This window comes from Callospermophilus lateralis, chromosome 14 (genome assembly GCF_048772815.1).
Source record: "Callospermophilus lateralis isolate mCalLat2 chromosome 14, mCalLat2.hap1, whole genome shotgun sequence".
In the NCBI taxonomy this organism is placed as follows: domain Eukaryota; kingdom Metazoa; phylum Chordata; class Mammalia; order Rodentia; family Sciuridae; genus Callospermophilus; species Callospermophilus lateralis.
Window position 1 is genome coordinate 62,581,639 of NC_135318.1, and position 19,640 is coordinate 62,601,278.

The following is a 19,640-nucleotide window of genomic DNA, read 5'->3' on the forward strand; positions in this document are numbered from 1 at the left end:
CACATTAAAAGGGTCAGTTTTTCAGAGAAGAATTCTGTATTAAGAGGAAATGCAGGAATAATTGGCACTATTTAATGAGTGTACATAATGTCTATATTAAACTGTCTGCACAAATTTATTTTACTTTCCATAAAAACCTTACAAAAGAGAAATTCCCACTTTAAAAATAAGGCAAGTGAGTCTAAAAGAGGATTGACGATTGCCACGGTCACCTGTGACCAGTTAGTGACAGAGTTAGAATTTGGAGTGAGGTAGGTACCCCCTGGCCAGAAGATTTGTAGTTTCTGTTGGCTCATGTTGCTGAACAAAAGGTTCTGGGACAAATCAGATTATCTTTAAAAATAGATCATCAATGGATTGACTTTGTAATCTTAAAGTACAGACACACACCTGTAAGTGCAGCAACTTGGGAGGCTGAGGCAGAAGAATTGTATATTTGAGGCCAGCCTCAGCAACTTGATGAGACCCTGTCTCAAAAAAAAAAAAAAAAAAAAAAAGACTGGAAATATAGCTTAGTAGTAAAATGCCCCTGGGTTCAATCCCCAAACAAAACAAATAAAAACAAAAATTAAGTACAATCCATTGAAAAGCTATAAACTTTCCAGTCACATTCTAATTTTGAAATACAGTATCTTCTGTGTTTCTCGCCTCTTTGTTTTGGCTAGTGTGTTAAGATATAACTGCCTTATCAGGTAGATTGAAGGCAAGTCAATTTCAAATTGATCCATCAACATTTCTGCCCTCCCCTGAACTGTGATTTATGTTCACAGGTGAGTGTATCTCCACCTTACACAGGCTTAACTCCCTGGAGAGTAGGTAATGGTGGTATTGGTGGTGGTGATGATGATAAACATTGTAGATGTATTAAAATGCCAGAAACTGTGCTAAGCATGCATGAATTCTATTTTCTTTTTTTGGTACCATGGATCGAACTCGGGGGTACTCGACCACTGAGCCACATCCCCAGCCCCTTTTTGTATTTTACTAGATAAGGTCTCACTGAGTTTCTTATCACCTTCCTTTTACTTTGAACCCTCGATCCTCCCGCGTTAGCCTCCCTAGCCGCTGGGATTTACAGGCGTGTGCCACTGTGCCTGGCAGCATGCATGAATTCTTGGTAGGTCCTCTGACCTTCATTCTGCAGAAAAAAGAAACTAGATTTAGAAAGAGCAGCCAACTTGCCCAAAGTCATAAAACAAGCAGGTGGCAGGGTTGGGATTTTAGTTCAGCCAGCTGGATGCCAGTGCCTGGGTCCTTAAGCACAACTCTCGTGGCACATTTTATGTGTATGTGTTGCCTATGTGGCTAGCACAATGCATTCATTCTTCTTTTCCAAAGTCAGGTCTAGCTGATCAGTTTGATTAAGAAAGACCTCTGTGAGACTTGGCCTTCTGTGAGGCAGCGGTGTGCCAAGTTGCCTTGTGCCCTGCCTTTGAAGAGTGGAAACTGTCTTTGGGGAGATAAAGCTTACCCAGATGAGACAATTAGAGAGTGATACCAGGCCATATAATGCAAAGCACACGATATGATAAAGGGAGACTGGGCTGGTGATCGGTTGCATGGAAGCCAGTGAAACCCTGAAAGAAGCCCTTATCTTGGTTGCTGCACATTATATCAACAGCCATGCAGTAAAGGCCTAAATCAACAGCTAGCACACAAGCAAGTTAATAAATGGATTTATGTAGTACCGATAATATAAATCAAAGATTGCCCCGATAGCCTCCCTATAGTAGATGGCATTTACTTGCGTCACACATTGTGCCCTGACTGTGTTGAATTTTGATGGTGTTCCTATGAGTGTGCGTATATGATATCCTGTGTCCTGGGGTGTTGGTTAAAGAGGAGGTTATATTATCCTGCCCACCTTTGTTTTAACAGCTGATGCAATCTGAGTATCAGATTTCTAATAAATTACCTGAAGTCATGTGGCTAATACTGTACATGTTAAAACAGGATTCAAACCTAGATCTTCCTACCTAAAAAAGTTAACATGCTCAAAGCATGCACAATATTGAAACATAATCATGTTTTAATCCTTTGAAGGATGATTTCATCTCTGTGGGGCTAATGGAACACCTCTCTGTGGCTGGCACATATTTTGAAAGTATGAAACATTCCAGTGTGAAAAAGCAACAGACTCTGCTTTCTGAATCTACTAACCATGTGCTTTTTGTATGCTTCAACTCCCTCCCTTCAGTTGGACTTCATTTGGAGCAGCTCTATTTTTTTTTTTTTTTTTAAAGAATGCTGATTTTATTTGGGAAAAAAAAGTATCTTGTTGCTTAAAATGGTTTCTAAACCAAAGGTGTAGAAGATCCTGTTTCCATCTTAATTGATTGTACCAGACACCAGCTGACTGTTAAGCACAACAATACAATAACTTTAATGATAATGGGGTCACTTTATTGCTGAGCTGTTGAGCAGAGGTGGGCTTTGCATTGTAACAGAGTAACAGGATCCTGGAGCTTAAGAAAAGGCTGCCAGATTTGGTAGTGACTGTGGTGGTTCCAAGTACATGGGAAATTGCACCTCAAAACCTGTGTCTTGCTGGATTTGCCTCCCCAGGACCTGGAGATTTACCTTATTAGTTCTCCATGCAGTTGGAACCCATGCCCTTACATTCTTAGAGCAATCCATACTATGTGTGAGCAGGGGAAGAACAAGGTCTCCTCAAACCAAAGCCATCTCATGGAAGGTGATCCAGGATGTTCAGTGCATTCACCTAGGACCACTGAAAATGATAATGCAGGGCAGGAAGGGGCAGGTCCCTTTGGAGGCACTGAATTAATATGGAGAACTGGATGTGTGTCTTTGATCTGCCTCAAAGTTGAAGGCTTCATGCTTAGGCATTGGGTGAAGAGGAAGAGCTGGAAGAGTATGGTTGGATCTGGTGTAGTACAACCATTTTGGTGTGCTTGGGACTCCCCTAGTTTCACCATAGGAAATCCTTCCATCCTGGCAAATGGGACAGATGACCATCTGCATGGCCTGGGACCCAGGCCTTTGTTGCTACTTAGCTGGGCTGTCATGGCAGCCTTCTAGCCAGCCTCCCTTACCTTATCGCCACCAACTCCAGTGAAAATGCAAATCTGACCTGCTGAAGAACCAAGTTATTGGCAATGGCATTAGCTGCATGCTTGTAACCATGTTATATAAACCTTGTGTCAAGGACACACTTTGGAAATACCATTTTCTGGAAGCCACAAATCAGAGCCATTTTGTATAGTTAAACAATCCACTGTCCTGCCTTCTGGATATGTGGGCATGCCATGGACTTTCACACATGGCCACTGCATCTACATGTCCCCTTTTCTCTGTCTAGCAACTTTATATTCACTAAATCCTGGCCATCTTGTGTTGCCTCCCAAGAAACCTTCCTTGTCACAGCAGAAATAATCCTTCCTTCAATACTTGTTCCCTCTCTCCCTGTTAAGTCTGGGCCTGGGGTTAATGTAGCACCAGATAGCTAAGAAGTCTTTAGTAACTGTCTCCCATGATCATTGGCGAAACAACTAATGGCAAGAATGGAAAGTACTTTGTGAGATGGTTCAATCACAAATTCACTTTTTGTCAATTAAAATAGTGATTTTTTTCAAACATTTTTTGAAATGAAGTTTTTTTTTTTTTTCCAATTTTTTTGATTGTGGACCCCAGTCTCAAATTTAACAAAATGAAATCTTACAGGATAGAGCCCTACGTAAACGATAGAAGCACTGAGAAGAAATAAAAATTGGAAGTGAGGGTATGGGAGGTTAGCTGTATCTTTTTTATATTTATTTGTTAGTTAAAATTTTTTGTTGTTGTTGTGAGCTGTATCTTTTTTTGGGGGGGTACTGGGAATTTAACCTAGAAACAATTTACCACTGAGCCACATCCCTAGCCTTTTTTTATTTTTTATTTTTGTTTTGAGACAGCATCTCACTGGGTTGCTTAGGACCTCACTAAGTTGCTGAGGCTGGCCTCAAACTTGGGATCCTCCTATTTAGCCTCTCTAGTCGTTAGAATTATATGCGTGTGCCACTGTACCTGGCTGTGAGCTGTATCTTAATTAACCTCCCTTAACCTTCACTAAGGGCAGACCTTGCCATCTTTATGGATGCCTAGCACTCTGGGAACACTAGGTGAAAGGGACTCCTGGGAATCAAATCATGGCATTTGCAGGTAATTGATGAAATTGGAGAATATCATGCTAAGTGAAGTAAGCCAATCCCAAAAAACAAAGACTGAATGTTTTCTCTTGGTAATGTTTTTTTCTTGATGTTGATCCATAATGGGTGTGGAGGGAGCATGGGAGAAATGGAGGTACTTTGGATAGGGCTAAGGGGAGGGAGGGGAAGGGAGAGGGGCATAGGGGTAGGGGTAGGAAAGATGGTGGAATGAGTTGATCATCATTAGGTACATGTATGAAGACACCAATGGTGGGGTTCTACTTTGTGAAAAACCAGAGAAATGAAAAATTGTGCTCCATATGTTTACTATGAATTGAAATGTATTCTGCTGTCATGTATAATAAATTAGAATAAATAAATAAAACGAGGAAAAAGAATAAAAGGAAAGAAAGAGACTCCTGCAGTCTGAAGTATCTTTAATTACCTGAGGCTGGGGAGTGAGGGGCTGGACTCTGCTCCAGCCTCAATCAACCAGGGCACTACCATTTGTTAACACAGTTGCCTCAGATGAAAGGGCACTGCTGCTTAACAATACAAAACAAAACCAAAACTGTTTGCAAGTGCTTAGAGCACTGACTGGCACTCTGCTCTGAGTGCCTGAAAGGAACAGGTGGTGATCTATTTTAATGAGTGGCAAGTACCTAACGATTGAAAATAGACCCTGTTGGAAAAAATACAACTCAGACATTGCTGGGACCAGATACCTGTTAGTACACAATATTAACAATGCTGGAGTGGTGGCACCAAATAAATTAGTTATGTCACATCAACTAAGGTTACATTGACCATCATGGTCAGGTGGTTAATCAAATGTCATTTCAGTCCTCAAGGTTCCCCTGTGACAGGTGAGTTCCCAGGAGAAATTAAAACCCCTTTATCTTGCTGACCTTATGTATCTGAGTGGAACTGAAAGTGGGCTGCCCGTAGTCCAGGATGAGAAATGAGTCAGCAAACAAACCCTGCCAGAGGGCACCTCTTCAACTCTCACCGTTGGGCAATTTGATGGAGGGTGGCACCATCAAACACTCCTATCTCCAGTTCCTCTTAGCTAGAGACCATTGTCATTTCTTTGGGTGTTTTCCTTCCCATCCCTCTTTTGGTGCCCCTTCTCTTGCCAGAGTGGGGAGTCCTTCAGCAGAGAGGACTTGGAAAGTGTCCTACAAGGTGGGAACAATGGTTTGATATAATTGTACGGGAGAGAGCATCAATTTGTGGCTACCAAAAAGAAAAAAAAAAAAAAAGCCTGCATCAGTAGGTTCTGAGTTCCACTGTAGAGAAGGGTGTGTCACCTCTTACTAATGGCTATGTACCTGCCACCTCACTTGTCCTATCCTCCACTCAATATGGAAGGTCCAGTTTGAGAGGATATAGCCGTCTAATAAACCCAGGGATATGGGCTGTGGTTACTGATAAAAGCTTAGGGTGTCTGCTTTCTTCCTTGCTACTTTATGGCTTCCAGAAACCATGAAAGATGAGGGTGTGGTAGCAAGGGAAAAGCACAGACTAATTTAGAGTCAGATGGACTTGGTTTCCAATCCTAGCTCTCATTTACCCCCAAATGACCTTCACCAAGTGATTCAGCTTCTGAGACACAGAATCATTTCCTTTGTCACCCAGGCCAGCTTGGGGCCTGCTGTCACCTCAAGGTCTTATAAATTGCTGTAGTTAGTGAAAAATTCCCTATTTGAAAATTTACAGCTTTCCTATGAGCAGCCTCCTTGCTCATTGCAGCAGAAACCTTTGCTAGTCCTGGATTGGAATCTTGGTTGGAATGACTTGACCTGAGCCTGTTTTTCTCCTTTGCAATTTAGGATTAGGGTGCCTAACTGGGTTGTTGAAGATCAGTGAGATGTTTATAACAGTTTCTCTCCTGTTCAAGACATCCACCGTTGGGCCATCAGTCTGCTAAATCTCCCTATCACCTGCCTCTGTCTTTTCTTTTTCTTTTTAGCATAACCATCCAAATGGGAATAAGTCTGAACTCTGTGCTAGGGATAAGAGAAATGAAGATAAGGTCCTGGATTTTATTTTTCAAAAAGATCATAATAGAAGAATTTTAGCTGGGTGCTGTGGCACATGTCTGTAATCCCAGTCTCTTGGGAAATTGAGGCAGGAGGCTTGCAAATTCATGGCCAGTTTCAGCTACTTACCAAGGTCCTAAGCAACTTAGAGAGAGACCCTGTTTTTTGTTTTTTTTTTTTTTAAAAAAAAAGGCTGGCGGGTGTGTGGCTCAGTGCCCTGTTAAACAAACCTTTGGTGATCCCTTGCCTCCTTATATTAGAACAGTTGTGACCATGTTTAAGAGGAATTGGAGAGAGCTAGAAAGGGAGGTAACTGAATACAATCTTTATTCTTCAGAATTTTTGGAGATAGGACACTAAAAATCTTCAAACTATGAATATTTTGACAATATAAAAAATCAAATCTTTCTGCATGGGTGAAAGTAGCATGCATCAAATTAAAAGATAAACATCCAACTAGGAAAAATAATTGCAAATATATAATCATCAAAGCTGTTTTCTTTACTATGCAAAGAGTTTTTTTTTTAAGAGTCTAAAGATAATCATGACTATCTTAAAAAAACAAAAACAAGTCATGAATAGATAATTCACAGAAAAAGAAACTCCATTCAACCTTTCAAAATGTTAACTTGTATACCAATGAAAGAAACCAAGTTTAAAGAAATCAGATATCACTTTCACTTAGCAGATTGGCAAAGATTAATTGCTACATAACATGGGACACTGTGTGCCCATGCCACAAGGGCAACACGCCAGCTGAGCAAGAATTCACAAGGTCTGTCTGCTGTCTCTATGGTCCAGCACTGAACCATGGGGGGGACTGTCATGCATGGTGGGGATATGGGCAGTAGAAGAAGGGTCTGTCTACTATCCTGAAGAGAACACCTTAGAATTTATGGAGTCATTGTGCTGGCTCAGATTCCGGACTCAGAAGTAGTCCTTGGCTGTGATAGTTGGGATCATGGTGTTTGTGGAGGGGTCACGAGGAGTAGAAATGTGGAAGGATGAGGAGAGATGTCTGTTCTAGATGAGCCTGTTGTGAGGAAAGCAAGGGATGACATTTCCTTCTTAGAACAGAATTTTTGACAGTACTTTATTATTTGTGGTTTCCCTTTAGCCCACCAGAAAATACGGCAAAACCACATTCCTGATGGAGCTGTGCCCCTGCAGTGAATCCAGCTGGGCTGGCCTTGGATGATAACCAACCAGGGCCAGCCCTGGCTGCCTCGTCCCCCATGGTCACTGATTCAGCGGATCGTGTGTGCCCTGGGCCTCAGAGTGCTGATGAGGCAGTTCATCTTTGATTTTCCTTTTCATCCCTCATGACAACCACCACATAGCGTTTCCTAGAATCTGGCTGAGGTCCCACTACCAGGGGAGGCTCAGAACCGGAGTGTCTGGAAAAGTCGCCCATGGCCATGAAGGGGGCAGAGCCACCCCAGACGGGTGGTTGCTTTAGTGAATTGGCAGCTGTAGTGTGTGATGAGGCTGCCTCCAGATGCCAGCAGGGAATGGAAAATTAGTCCTCAGGAGGAATGCTGAAGTCACTGGAGCTGCTTCCATTGACTTGGACAGATGTCTATAGTCTCCCCTGCCATCGTGGGCCTGGGAGACTCTCCAGCGTACATGTGGGGCAGTGTTTTCTGAGAGCCTGGATAGGACATATCTGGGACCTAGTGAGCATTCCTTAAGTTCTTGGCACAGTGCTGGGGGCATAACATCTATTTTTTCTCTTCACAACAATCCCATGAGGTATGCTGTTCCCATTTTAGAGATGAGGCAGCTGAGGCTCAGAGGCTCAGGAACCAGTCTTGGATGAAAAGTGATTGCACCAGGATTCTCATGTAGGTAACATGGGCAGAAGAGCCTGTCTACCAGTGTCATACCTCCTGACAGCTGGTTGTGTGCAGATGAAACCTGAGGAATCTCCAGTGCGTCTTGTCTGCTCCCAGTGTCCCTTTTGCACTCGGGGACTGTGGTGGTGTTGTCAGGGAGTTGGCAAGTTTTAGCTTTTCTCAGGGCCAAAGAGCTGAAGGTGCTCAGGGGACCTGGCACAGAATGAGCCCTTCATTTCATCTAGCGAGAACAGGTACCTGACCCTCCCAACCATTGCACCTTACTTCAGTGGCTGGCTTCCACTGGGAAAGAGGCTAAGTGTTGACAAACATGTCAATTAGTGTTTCCCAGGAAATTACCCTGTATCCTTCCAGAAGCCATGCTGTGTGGTAGGGCCGCAGAAGACTCTGGGAGCCATTATGGGTTGAGGAGGTGTGCACGTGAGCCCTCCTCCTCTCCCAGCCCTGGCTCTGGGCTCCGCGCCTCTTCAGCATTTTCATTCTGTGCCATACAATGGGCCACTTCCCTGTGGTCGGCTGTATTATTATCCAGAATCTGGATGTTTCCTGTCTGCACTGCTTGTTTCCTGGCGGGAAGGAACTCTGCCTTTCTGGTGCACGTGAAGATTTGACCGATTTGTGTCTGTGGGAAATTTTAGAGACCTACTGTCTCCTTTCTGACTTCTTCACAGTTCTGGGGGTTGAGTGGAGCAGCTGGTGGTCTAACTCATGTCTTTCACACTCTGGGGTCAACATCCTCTCACACTCTAATAAGCCTGAGATCCTCTGGGGGCACCTGGTTGGCTTATTTGCTAGGCCACTGAGTACATAGACAGTTGTTCTATTCTCCATCATGTGATTCTTTCATTCTGTAGTAAGAGATCGCCATTGGAGTGTGCAAACATTTTTAGGCAGTTTTGTACAGTGGTTACAATTTGGCACAGGTCCAGGGCTCAGACCTGCTGGATATTCTGAGGACTGAGGCCTGGATGCCTGGCACAGGGTTTGCTGGGGTCCATATGCTCCATGAGGACTTGCAGAAATCCCTTAGTAGAGTCAGTCTTGAGGGGTTGAGCACCCTATTGTTGGATGTGAAAATGCCTCATTGTTGATGTGAATTGTAAAAGGAAATTAAAAAAGTGCTTAACATTAAGAAGATCAAATCTAACTGTGTGTAGAAAAGAAGTAAAATCCCTTGGCCATGCAGTCACCTATAGATGGCCAGTGTCCGTGAGGGGACTCGGGGTTTGAAGTCTTGATTGGTCTCTGTGAGGCAGTTTCACTTTGTCTTCCCCAAACTGACAGTGTCCCCTTCTTTGTGTATAGAACATGGAGAGTTCCTGGCTTTGGATCTTGGAGGGACCAACTTCCGTGTGCTCCGTGTGAGAGTAACGGACAACGGGCTCCAGAAGGTTGAGATGGAGAACCAGATCTACGCCATCCCTGAGGACATCATGCGAGGCAGTGGCACTCAGGTATGGCCTCTCTCTCAGGGTCTACGAACACCTTCCTTGAGATGTCCTTTCTGCACCTTCTCCCATTGCTCTCAGATTGGAGACACTATCATGAATGGATACTATACTAGCACAGCTGTAGGGATCCCTGTCGGCCAGAGCCTGGCTCTTTCTGCCACATTTTATATGCAGCGCGTGCTCAATAATAAAAAGGAATGCCTGGAGGAGAAATGGAGTAGAATGCTCTTCAGCATTGTCACAAAGATGGCCTAAGGCTTGGGAGAGGTGGTGAGCCCTCATAATTCTGTTCCCTGTTCCTTCTACCAAACCAGGCCACTCCTGGGAAAGGAATTCCTGATTATGAGCAGAGCAAGTGAAGAAGGTATTTTTTTAGATCCTTTATTTGACTTTGGGAGTGGCCTTGAGGGTAAACCTATTTTCCTTGCTTGAATGCTGGGGTTGGAGAAGGAGCCTGGGTCCCTGGGATTGTGGGCATTTTATCTCTGTGGAGGGTGTCACGTGGCTCCAACATAAAGTCAGGGAGACACAGGGGTGAGTCTCTTCCGCTGGTTCCCCCTGTACCTGTGTCATGCTGTTGCATTGAGGAGGTTGGGCCCCTGTGTTCAGGCAATCTGGCTGAGGGATTCTGGGCAAGTAATGATGGCACTTCGTAGAGCATCAGTTTATTCATCTGAAGAGAGGGATGAGAGTATGGAAACTGTGGTGGGGTTAGAGGAGAGGAGGATGCACATTAAGTATTTCACACAACCTGGCCCATAAACTGGCACTCAACTATTTTTCTGTCCTTCCAATTGCTTCTTTGTACTCTGCTCCAGGATCCTGTGGCCACCAAGGGGGATGTGATCATCTTTTCTTCCCATTGCCTCCCTCACCCATTCTGAGCCTCATCCCCCAGATCACAAATATTTGAGAATCAACTAAATAAGACAAAACCAAAAATAGCACCTGAAGTTTGGCTATGCTTGCAGTTCACTGAAGATGTGTAAGGTGGATTTTTATGTCATCTGACACATCACATCTTTGTAGCCTATTACTAACCCTTCACCATGAGGGGCATAAGGACCTCACAGTCCTTGTAGAGTCCTCCCCAGGACCTGGCAAGGGTGTGGGACTCCAGCAGACAAAGTGGAGTATCTCTGCCAATCCAGAAAGAGAATTCATTTCAAACATTTATGATCTGAGTGAAATTTTCCTTGACAAGCTTACCTAGAAATCTCTTAAACCATCTAGTTTCTGTTCTTCATGTATATACATAGGCAAAATGTTTTAGTCCAAATTAATAAACAAAAACCAAAGAGTATGAGACCTACATGGAAATGAAGAACTGTTGGGTTGTTAGGAAGGTTTGGAATCAATGAAAAAAAAAAAAAAACTATATAAAAATGGAACAGAAATAAAACTAGGAGAAAATATGGGTGTTGATTTTTCTCCTAAGCAAGAGAATTAACATTATATATCTAAAATGATAGAAAGTATTTGGAAAAAAGACAGAAAGGAAATCTAAGGGGTTATTTTAGTGTTATAAATTAATGGTGCTGTTTTTTTCCTATACCTCCTACCCCTTTTGGGGTGTTATGTATGAGTATTTTAAGTAAAGGAAAATAAATGGATTTTTAAAATGCAAATTTAGTTAAAACCAAGATCAATTTCCAAACTCCGAACTCGCAGATGTTTCTTGAGGAACTCTGAACCTGGGCAGAGTGGGTCCCTGTGTAAGATTCTAGAGGCAATTCTGCTCTTCTATTGGGGAAGTTGATAAGAGAGAAAATATGAGATGTATTAAACAAATTCCCAGCACCTTCTTCCTGACACACTAGTCAAAATGATCTTTAGTGCAAACAGTTTTATCCCCCCAAAAAGGAAGTTGTGTCTTCTGCCACATCACTTCCATTTCTAAGCAGTAGGTCATAAACCTGAATAGTAGCACTTACAATCCTTAAGGTATATCTTGTGGGAAGGGGAGTGAGTGGATCCGTAGACCAATAAAGAAAAGGAAAACTTTCAAACTCCACACAGTGATGCCCTTTGAGCCTTTTTATAGCAGGAAGGTGTTAGCTCTTTCTCTCAGCATCTTATCTGTAGGTTCCTCAACTAACAGAAAAAAGGTTAGGCTTCCAGTTCAAGGAAGCAGATGGTCTCTCTTCCCCACTTTAAAAGAAGGTGGGAGGCTGAGACAGGAGGATTGTGAGCTCAAAGTCAGCCTCAGCAACTCAGTAGGACCCTGTCTCTAAATAAAATACAAAATTGAGCTGGGGATGTGGCTCAGTGGTCCAGTGCCCCTGAGTTCAATCCCCAGTACCAAAAAACCAAAAACAAACAAACAAACAAAAAAACTTCTTTGAACCCAGCACTGGGTTCTTTTTGCAAGGGAACTTTTTGCAGGGGGAGAACTGCTCTCTATCTGGCCTGTATGATCCTGTAGCTGTCAGCCTCTTGAGGCATTGAGCACTTGGGAAGTGGGGCTACTGTGATTGGAGAGCTGAATTTTTATTTTTATTATTTTCTAATGAATTGAAATAGCCCCAGATGGCCAGTGGTTACTTTCTGGGCAGGGCAGTAGTTAAAGCATCTTCACTGCCTTTCTCCTCTGCCTTCCCATCTAGGGAGGGAGCCATGGTCAGGGCTGGTGAGGGGAAGGTGACTTTCTGCTTCTCCTTTTAAAGACTCTTCATCTCTAAAGATTGCTTTGTCTCTTTGAACAGCTGCTGCAACTTCCTTTTTGGGGGGGATAAAACTGTTTGTACTAAAGATCATTGACTAGTGTGTCAGGAAGAAGGTGCTGGGAATTTGTTTAATACATCCCATATTTTCTCTCTTCTCAACTTCCCCAATAGAAGAGCAGAACTGCCTCCAAGATAGATATCTCTAGAAACCCTATTTGCATATTAAAACACTTGACCTCTGTTAGAGGAAGTTGGCACTTGTGCACTGGTGCTCTCCTTTGGTGAGAGACCCCAGTCCTGGCTTAGCACTTGTCCTTGAGAATGTTTTGGTTTAGAGGTAGACGGTTCAGTATCAGCTGTGGTTGACTTCATGGGGATCAGACTGAGGGACAGAATCCACCTAGGGAGCCCAGTTAGAACTGGCCCCTCCCAGGTTGGGCTGGCTCTGCCTTCCAGCTGCCTTCTGCTGACCATACCCCAAACATGGGGAGCCAATCAGGACTGTGAATCTTCCCTCAACCTTTCAGTTTCTAAGTAAATGCAAATAATTTTCTGTGGTTTAAACCACAGCATCAGGATGAGGGCTTATTAGTAGATTGCTGGGCCTCTCAGAGTTTCTGCTATGGTAGATCTTGGGAGGAGAGAGACTGGATTTTGCATTTTTAACAGGTTTCCAGGTGATGGTGGTGGTGGTGGTGCTGGCCCAGGACTATTCTTTGAAAATTTTTAGTAGAATCTTTACTTCTGTCTGGAAAGGAAAAGATAGTTGTTCTTTTCCACTTCCCCCTCCCCCACTTAGCTTTTCATTTTTGCCACCTGGTTAACCTTGCACTTGGAATGTGTTCAGTTTCTTTGGCAGCTCCTTATATTTTGTTCCCCAAACCTCTGGCCTCATCCTCTCAGCATCTAGAGGGTCACCAACTTCTCTTTGAGGGTGCTGAGTGGCCAAGAAGGAAGTCAGGGGGCTTCCTTGGGGCTGATTGAAAACCTGGCTCATTGTGAATGCATCTTTCTCCAGGGCTGAGGAGCTGTGGGTTCTGCTCAGCGTGATCACAGTTGTGAGAGTGCCCATCCACAAAACCCTATTCTTTGTTGCTCTTCAGAGAGAACTGAGTCTTCCGTTTTTTGAAAGTAGAAAACAAAGATAACTTCTTTGGATTGCCCCCAGGCAATTAGTTTTTAGAATAGAGGAAGAAATAGAAAAAAGTTACTCGTTTTTGCTAAGTTGGTTCATAGAATGCCAACACAGAATGTTCCACCACTCCCCCAGTCACAAGAAACAGGGATGCTGAAGTACTACGTGGTGGTGAGGTGAACTTTCCTTTCTGGTAAGATAATTGGCTAGGCATCTGTGTCCGGGGGTCTCTGCCAGGGCCACCAAAGGATGTCCTATTTGTAGGGTGTGCGTGGACTTTCTGATAACTTTGGCCATGATTTCCCCCTTCCTCTCAGGGTTATTTTGACAGATAGGTTTGACAGATGGTCTAAGTGGAGGACAGCTTTTAATGAGTACTAACTAGTATTAAGCCCTTATATGAACTGACTCATTTAATCATTTGGGGAACTGTTTGTGGGCAGGTCCAGTTACCATTCCCATTTCTTTGATGAAAAGCAAATGAAGGCTCAGAGGGTAGGAAGAGGATCTGGTACAATTTCAACTAATTCCTTTGTGAGCCCAAAGTCTTAATTTCTGTGCCATTCTGCCTGCTCATCTTCCTGTATCATGTGTCCTTAGCTGTTTGACCACATTGCCGAATGCCTGGCCAACTTCATGGATAAGCTCCAAATCAAAGACAAGAAGCTCCCATTGGGCTTTACCTTCTCATTCCCCTGCCACCAGACTAAGCTAGATGAGGTAAGATGGGTTCTTCAGAAGACTTGCTGCATTGCTTCGCTCCTGGGGCTGGGAGGACTGGGAAGAAGTCCCTGGTGACCATCTGCTGCTGTGGTATCGGCAGTAGCACCGCGGGATTTTATAGCTAAGGATTCATTATTGAGAGTTCTGGCCTCCAGGTGACTGTGCGTGTGTGGAGGTGTTGGGGGGTGAAAAAGTATCGGGGAGGTGGGTGCTCTTTGTTACTCTCCCTTTCACACATATTGCATAGTGTCCCAATCCCACCCAGGGTGACAGGAATGAGAAGCTAGGAACTCTTTTGATCCTTAGTGTTTTGATGAAGGGTCTTGGAAGAAGGATGCCTGGGGAGTTAATGATTCAAGGATATAGGTGTCTTATTTTGGCAAGTATATAGCTTGCTCCTTCTATTTCTTAGAGATGGTAAATCATGAAGGAATCACTCATTTGATCTCCTTTCCTGAACCTGGGAGGAGCCTGAGTTTCTTTTTCCTCCGCTAGTTAGGAGACAGTCTACAAATTCAATCATGACCTTAGCCGGGCATCAGAGAGCTCTATTAATGATGCTTGGCAAAGTGTGGCCTGTGTTGTAATTGTAGAAAATCAATATTCATTCCTTGGTTGTTTTGTAGAGTTTCCTGGTCTCATGGACCAAGGGCTTCAAGTCCAGTGGTGTGGAAGGCAGAGACGTGGTGGCTCTGATCCGGAAGGCCATCCAGCGGAGAGGGGTGAGTGTGGAGTGGTGGGACCTCGGGTGTGCAGGCCCTTTGGGATTCACTCTGAAGTCTGTCCTCAAACTCAGCCTGAGAAGCTTTTGTAGAGCTTAAGGGGAGGTTTTCTTCTTCTCTGCTATTACCCAGTAATTTTATATATGATCGGATGCCTTTGGGGTTTTGAGATTAGCATGGTGGAAAGTAATCTTAGCCTTGGTGCAAGAAAAACCCTTCAGTCCTGAAGCAGACTTCATATCATTTCAAGTAAGGAAGTTGGCATGATGGTGACATGACGGTAGAATGGGGCAGAGAGTGGGCAAGATAAAGTTCTGTCATAGGAGTGGGAGGGAGAGAGATAAAAAGAGAAAGGGAGGGAGGGAGAGAGAGAAGGAAGAAGAGAGGAGGTGAGAGGGAGAAGAAAGAGAAGTAGAAGAAGCACACAAGATTGACTTTTCTTAATGCAGTAATGGCTACAAACTAGACTACAGGGCTGGTGTCAGGAAAATGGTTCTTCACAATGAGAACAAGCAGGGTGGGAGTGAGTTGCCTGATGTTCACTTGGGTGTGGATCTAGCTTTCCAGCTCGAACCTTCCTTGGCTCTGAGTTGGGTTAGTAAGCCCATTGCACTTGAGCTGTGTGTCTTGCTGCTCTTTTTCCATCTTCACATCCTGTATCCATCCCTTCTGTGATGGTGAGAAGGTCAGAACCCTCCATTTCATCCCTACAGGACTTTGATATTGACATTGTGGCTGTGGTGAATGACACGGTTGGGACCATGATGACTTGTGGTTATGATGACCAGAACTGTGAGATTGGTCTCATTGTGGGTGAGTGAGCTCTGGGTGTGAGAGCCAGATGTGCAGTTGGGGGGGTGGGCTGAAAAGAAGGGAGCGATCTGTAGACTGGGTTATATTTGAAGATAACAATGTAGTTGCTTTGGAGGGCCAAGCCAAGGCTTGTGGAGCTGGGGGTAGTAGAGTTCTGGACCATATATTGGGTGAGCCCAGGAGTCTGCAGGGAGGGATCCTAATACTGAGCAGCCTTGGACAGTAGCGTGAGAGGAAGATGGGGGCAGGGAGGGACGTGTAGGGAGGTGCTTGAGCAGTCCCTTGCTTTGGTCAGGCACTGGCAGCAATGCCTGCTACATGGAGGAAATGCGCCACATCGACATGGTGGAGGGCGACGAGGGGCGGATGTGTATCAACATGGAGTGGGGGGCCTTTGGGGACGATGGCGCGCTCAATGACATCCGCACGGAATTTGACCGAGAGATCGACATGGGCTCGTTGAATCCTGGGAAGCAACTGTGAGTGGGCCTTTGGGTGGCGGGGTTGGGGGGTGTGTTGGGAACTGAGGTTGGGGCTGCTCGGGGACAGGGGATTTGTTTTCAGGTCATCTCTATAGTCTTACTTTGTCCCCCAAAGTTTACCAAGGCACCCACCGATTATGGGAACATTTGGGAATATAAATTGCTGAGAGGGCTCTAAAACCAGTGCGGGTGATAAACCTGGTCATCCTTCAGCACATTCACTCTGGAAGGTCATATTCTAGTTTTTGAAAGCCCCTTAGTAGCTCCCACCCACTACTCCCCCCTAAAGGACCAGGTTATGTCAGACGGCTGCTAACTGCCAATCCAGAGAATCCCAGGGCCTCCTGCCTCAGCTGTAGACTGACTAAAGCCTATGGAAAAGCTGGCTCCTCAGAAGCCTTTTTGGGCTCCACCCTGGGTCTGTGGCCCAACCATGATCTCGAAGTAGATCGGATAAAAGGCCCCAGCATTTTGTGACCTGAATGTTCTACACTCCAGCCAGGCCAGACTTGGTTTTATGTTACTTTCGACTCTTACACAACCTTATTTCATTCTCACATTTGCCAAATGTCTCTGAAGATGTTGAGACAGGCTTGCTGCAAGCACTAAACATAGTTACAAAACATTTTGAGCAATGCAGCATCTCTCTGGTCTTCTTGGTGCTGGGACTGTTTTGGGAAGTCTTTTCGCACAGATCTCTACTTAGAAAGGAAAACTAGCCCTATAAACCAGGTTAGTGGTGGGGAGTCCTTTCTTCCTCAAAACATGGTTTTATTAAGTCATAAGCTTTTTTTTTACGTATTGGAATGTGAGTCCATTTACCTGAACTTAAGAACATACCGGTTGTGTCTGCCATGGATGACCAGAGGTTTATGAGCTGAGAAGTCACTCAATGCCTGCCTCCATTAATGAGACACACCCATGTCATTCCAAAGAGCCCTGTACCCTTTGAAGTATCAAAAGACAAAATTGCCAGCCAGGTCTTGACAGCATATTCCTGGTTTATCCATTAAAAAAAAAAAAAAGATTGGGAAGTCATCTTTCAAATTGTCAGCTGAGGTAGCCCCAAAATCATGAGCTTTGACATCACACTGTAGAGACCCGCTTGCCCTGGGGGTGTTTCCCTCAGCTCCCATACAGCTAGCTTCACGGGTGAAGATGTGGAATCCTTACTGTTGAAGCCAGGTTACTCCCAAGGCGGGTGCCCATGTTGGTGCTTTGACATTTTCAATGTGCCTTGTGCTCGGAACAAATGCTGCCATCTGTCCCTTAGCTCCAATGCTTCCTGACTTGGCCTGAGTTGTCTCTCTGTAGGTCATGTCCAAATCCCCTCCACACCCCTGCTCTGGGCCTCCTTGTCACTGAAGCCAGTCCTAGACAGTACCAGTAGCCCTGGGAACCTCCTCTTTCTAAGACCCAGAGGTTTTCTGAGAGACCAATGGGTCTTCTTTGCCCAAAAGAGATTGAATTTCCTCTGCCACATAGTCGTCGCTGGAAAGACTTCTAAAGAAAACAGTGTCACCTAGTGCTGGAAAATTAAATTACCAAACTGCCTCAGGTTGGGAGCTGATCTCTGCCTTTCTAAAACGTGTTTCTTCTCCTATCACCAGCCTGCTCAGAAACTTCCATTGTGTTTACCCCCAGACTCTTTGAGATCTGTTCCAACCTGGTCTTGTAATCTTGCCTCACTATCTTCCTGCCCCAACTTGTCCCCCGACCCCACCATTTTCTCAGGAATCCACAAATGGCCTGTAAGAGGCTTGTGCCCTATATTTAATCAGGTGGAAATTTTTTTCCTCTTGAAACAAAATATTGGGACTCTACATGAGATTTTATTTCAAAGAAGTTTTTTTTTTTTTTGGAGAGAAGAAATTTTAAAAAGCATTCTCCTACACAAAATTAAATTACCTAAAATTCAGTCTGTTCCAGAATGTTCTATGCTCCCTGATTGTTTCATCTGGCTGTTTAAGTCCTGTTCTTTCCCATTGTTCAAGACCCACCAGCCTGAGGGTCAGTCCCAACCCCACAGTTCCTGCAGCCCCCCAGCTGTCACATCGACACCCACCTGAATAAGTTAATCCTTAATCATGCTGACCTCTAAAGCATGCTGAATCTCACATATTTGTGTCTTGCCTCCCTAGGAAAGTTGTGCATTCATGGACGGTGGGGGGATATTATTGTTTTGGTCTGTATTTCCCTGCAGGTTTGAGAAGATGATCAGTGGGATGTACATGGGGGAGCTGGTAAGGCTCATCCTGGTGAAGATGGCCAAGGAAGAGCTGCTGTTCCAGGGGAAGATCAGCCCAGAATTGCTTACCACAGGCAGCTTTGAAACCAAAGATGTCTCAGATATTGAAGAGTAAGTTTCTGGTCCCAATGCCACTCTGTTCACCGAGTGTCTGGTTATGGGGAGAGGCATTTGGGGAACATGGATGGGGCATTGGCTTTTGACTCTTTGAGCAGGAGGTCCATATGATTGTCTTTTTTGGGGGGGGGTGGTACTGGAGATTGAACTCGGGGGTGCTTAACCACTGAGCCACATCCCTAGCCCTGTTTAAAATATTTTGTTTAGAGATAAAGTCTCGCTGAGTTGCTTAGAGCCTCACTAAGTTGCTCAGGCTGGCTTTGAACTCATGATCCTCCTGCCTCAGGCTCTCAAGCTGCTGGGATTATAGGCATGTGCCATGTCACCTGGCCACAAGAGGGTCTTGAAGGTGGCCCATGGTGGGCCTGTGAATTCACTCTACTTACTTGTCTGTGCTCCTGTGGATTTTGAGGGTGATGCTACCAAAGTGACTCAGGGTACTGGGAACAGTTGGCCTGTGCATGCAGGGACTTGGACTGTTGCACTGGGTTAAATCCTGGAGGCATTAAAGGGGGCACCTTAACACATGTTTGCATCTATCTCCTTATTCTTCTCCTGAATTTCTGACATCTCTTTTCTTATCAGCAGTTCTCAAAAGGGACTACGCTGAGCCCTACTTCAAAACAGAAAAATAGGTGCTTGGATGCCCACAGATATATTCACCCACTCATAGTCCAGCTGGGGGGATGGGAGTGAGGATGGCCCATAGTATCCTGATAGCTGGGGCTAGTTTTCCATTCTTGCTATTTCCTCGTGTGAATAGAGGGGGTCTTATTAGTTGAGGAACCAGGTAGAGAGAGGAGGTGATTTTAGTGCCAAAAGGAGCAGTGAAAGCATTCCAAGGACTTTGTTCTGAGTGGAACCTTTAAACAGTGGCTAAAGTTGCTACACCCCAAGGGGAGGGTAGTACTCAGTCCAGTGAGGCATTTGGTTCCCCCGAGAAGGGCACTTATGGTGTCAAATCACCTACCCTTTCCCACCATCTTGAGTCACAGACAAACTCTGGCTGCTTTAGAGAGGACAGATGGGCACCACAGCTGGATTCACATGTTTAGAGATGACTGTTTATAGAGGCAGAGATTCTGTCTGTCTACCCTAAGACAAGCAAACGGCAAATGCAAAGAGTGCAGAAGGTCCATGAACCAGGTCTTATCTTTATATTAGCGCACAGAAAAGAAATACTGGTTTTTCTTATTGGGGGAAAAATGAGCCAGAGTAGCACTGTATGTGAGTGTGT

The 19,640-nt window shown here is 44.6% G+C and overlaps 1 protein-coding gene across 3 annotated transcripts in view; it reads left to right on the forward strand.

The window, feature by feature from the left end:
• Hk2 (hexokinase 2) overlaps positions 1-19,640 on the forward strand; it is a 59,592-nt gene that overhangs the window by 25,135 nt on the left and 14,817 nt on the right. For all 3 annotated transcript variants that reach the window (XM_076833538.2, XM_076833537.2, XM_076833539.2), the window contains 6 exons: positions 9,352-9,500; positions 13,899-14,018; positions 14,648-14,743; positions 15,457-15,556; positions 15,852-16,035; positions 18,242-18,397. In XM_076833538.2, the coding sequence (XP_076689653.1) occupies positions 9,352-9,500; positions 13,899-14,018; positions 14,648-14,743; positions 15,457-15,556; positions 15,852-16,035; positions 18,242-18,397 (805 nt within the window). The remainder of the gene's footprint in view (positions 1-9,351; positions 9,501-13,898; positions 14,019-14,647; positions 14,744-15,456; positions 15,557-15,851; positions 16,036-18,241; positions 18,398-19,640) is intronic.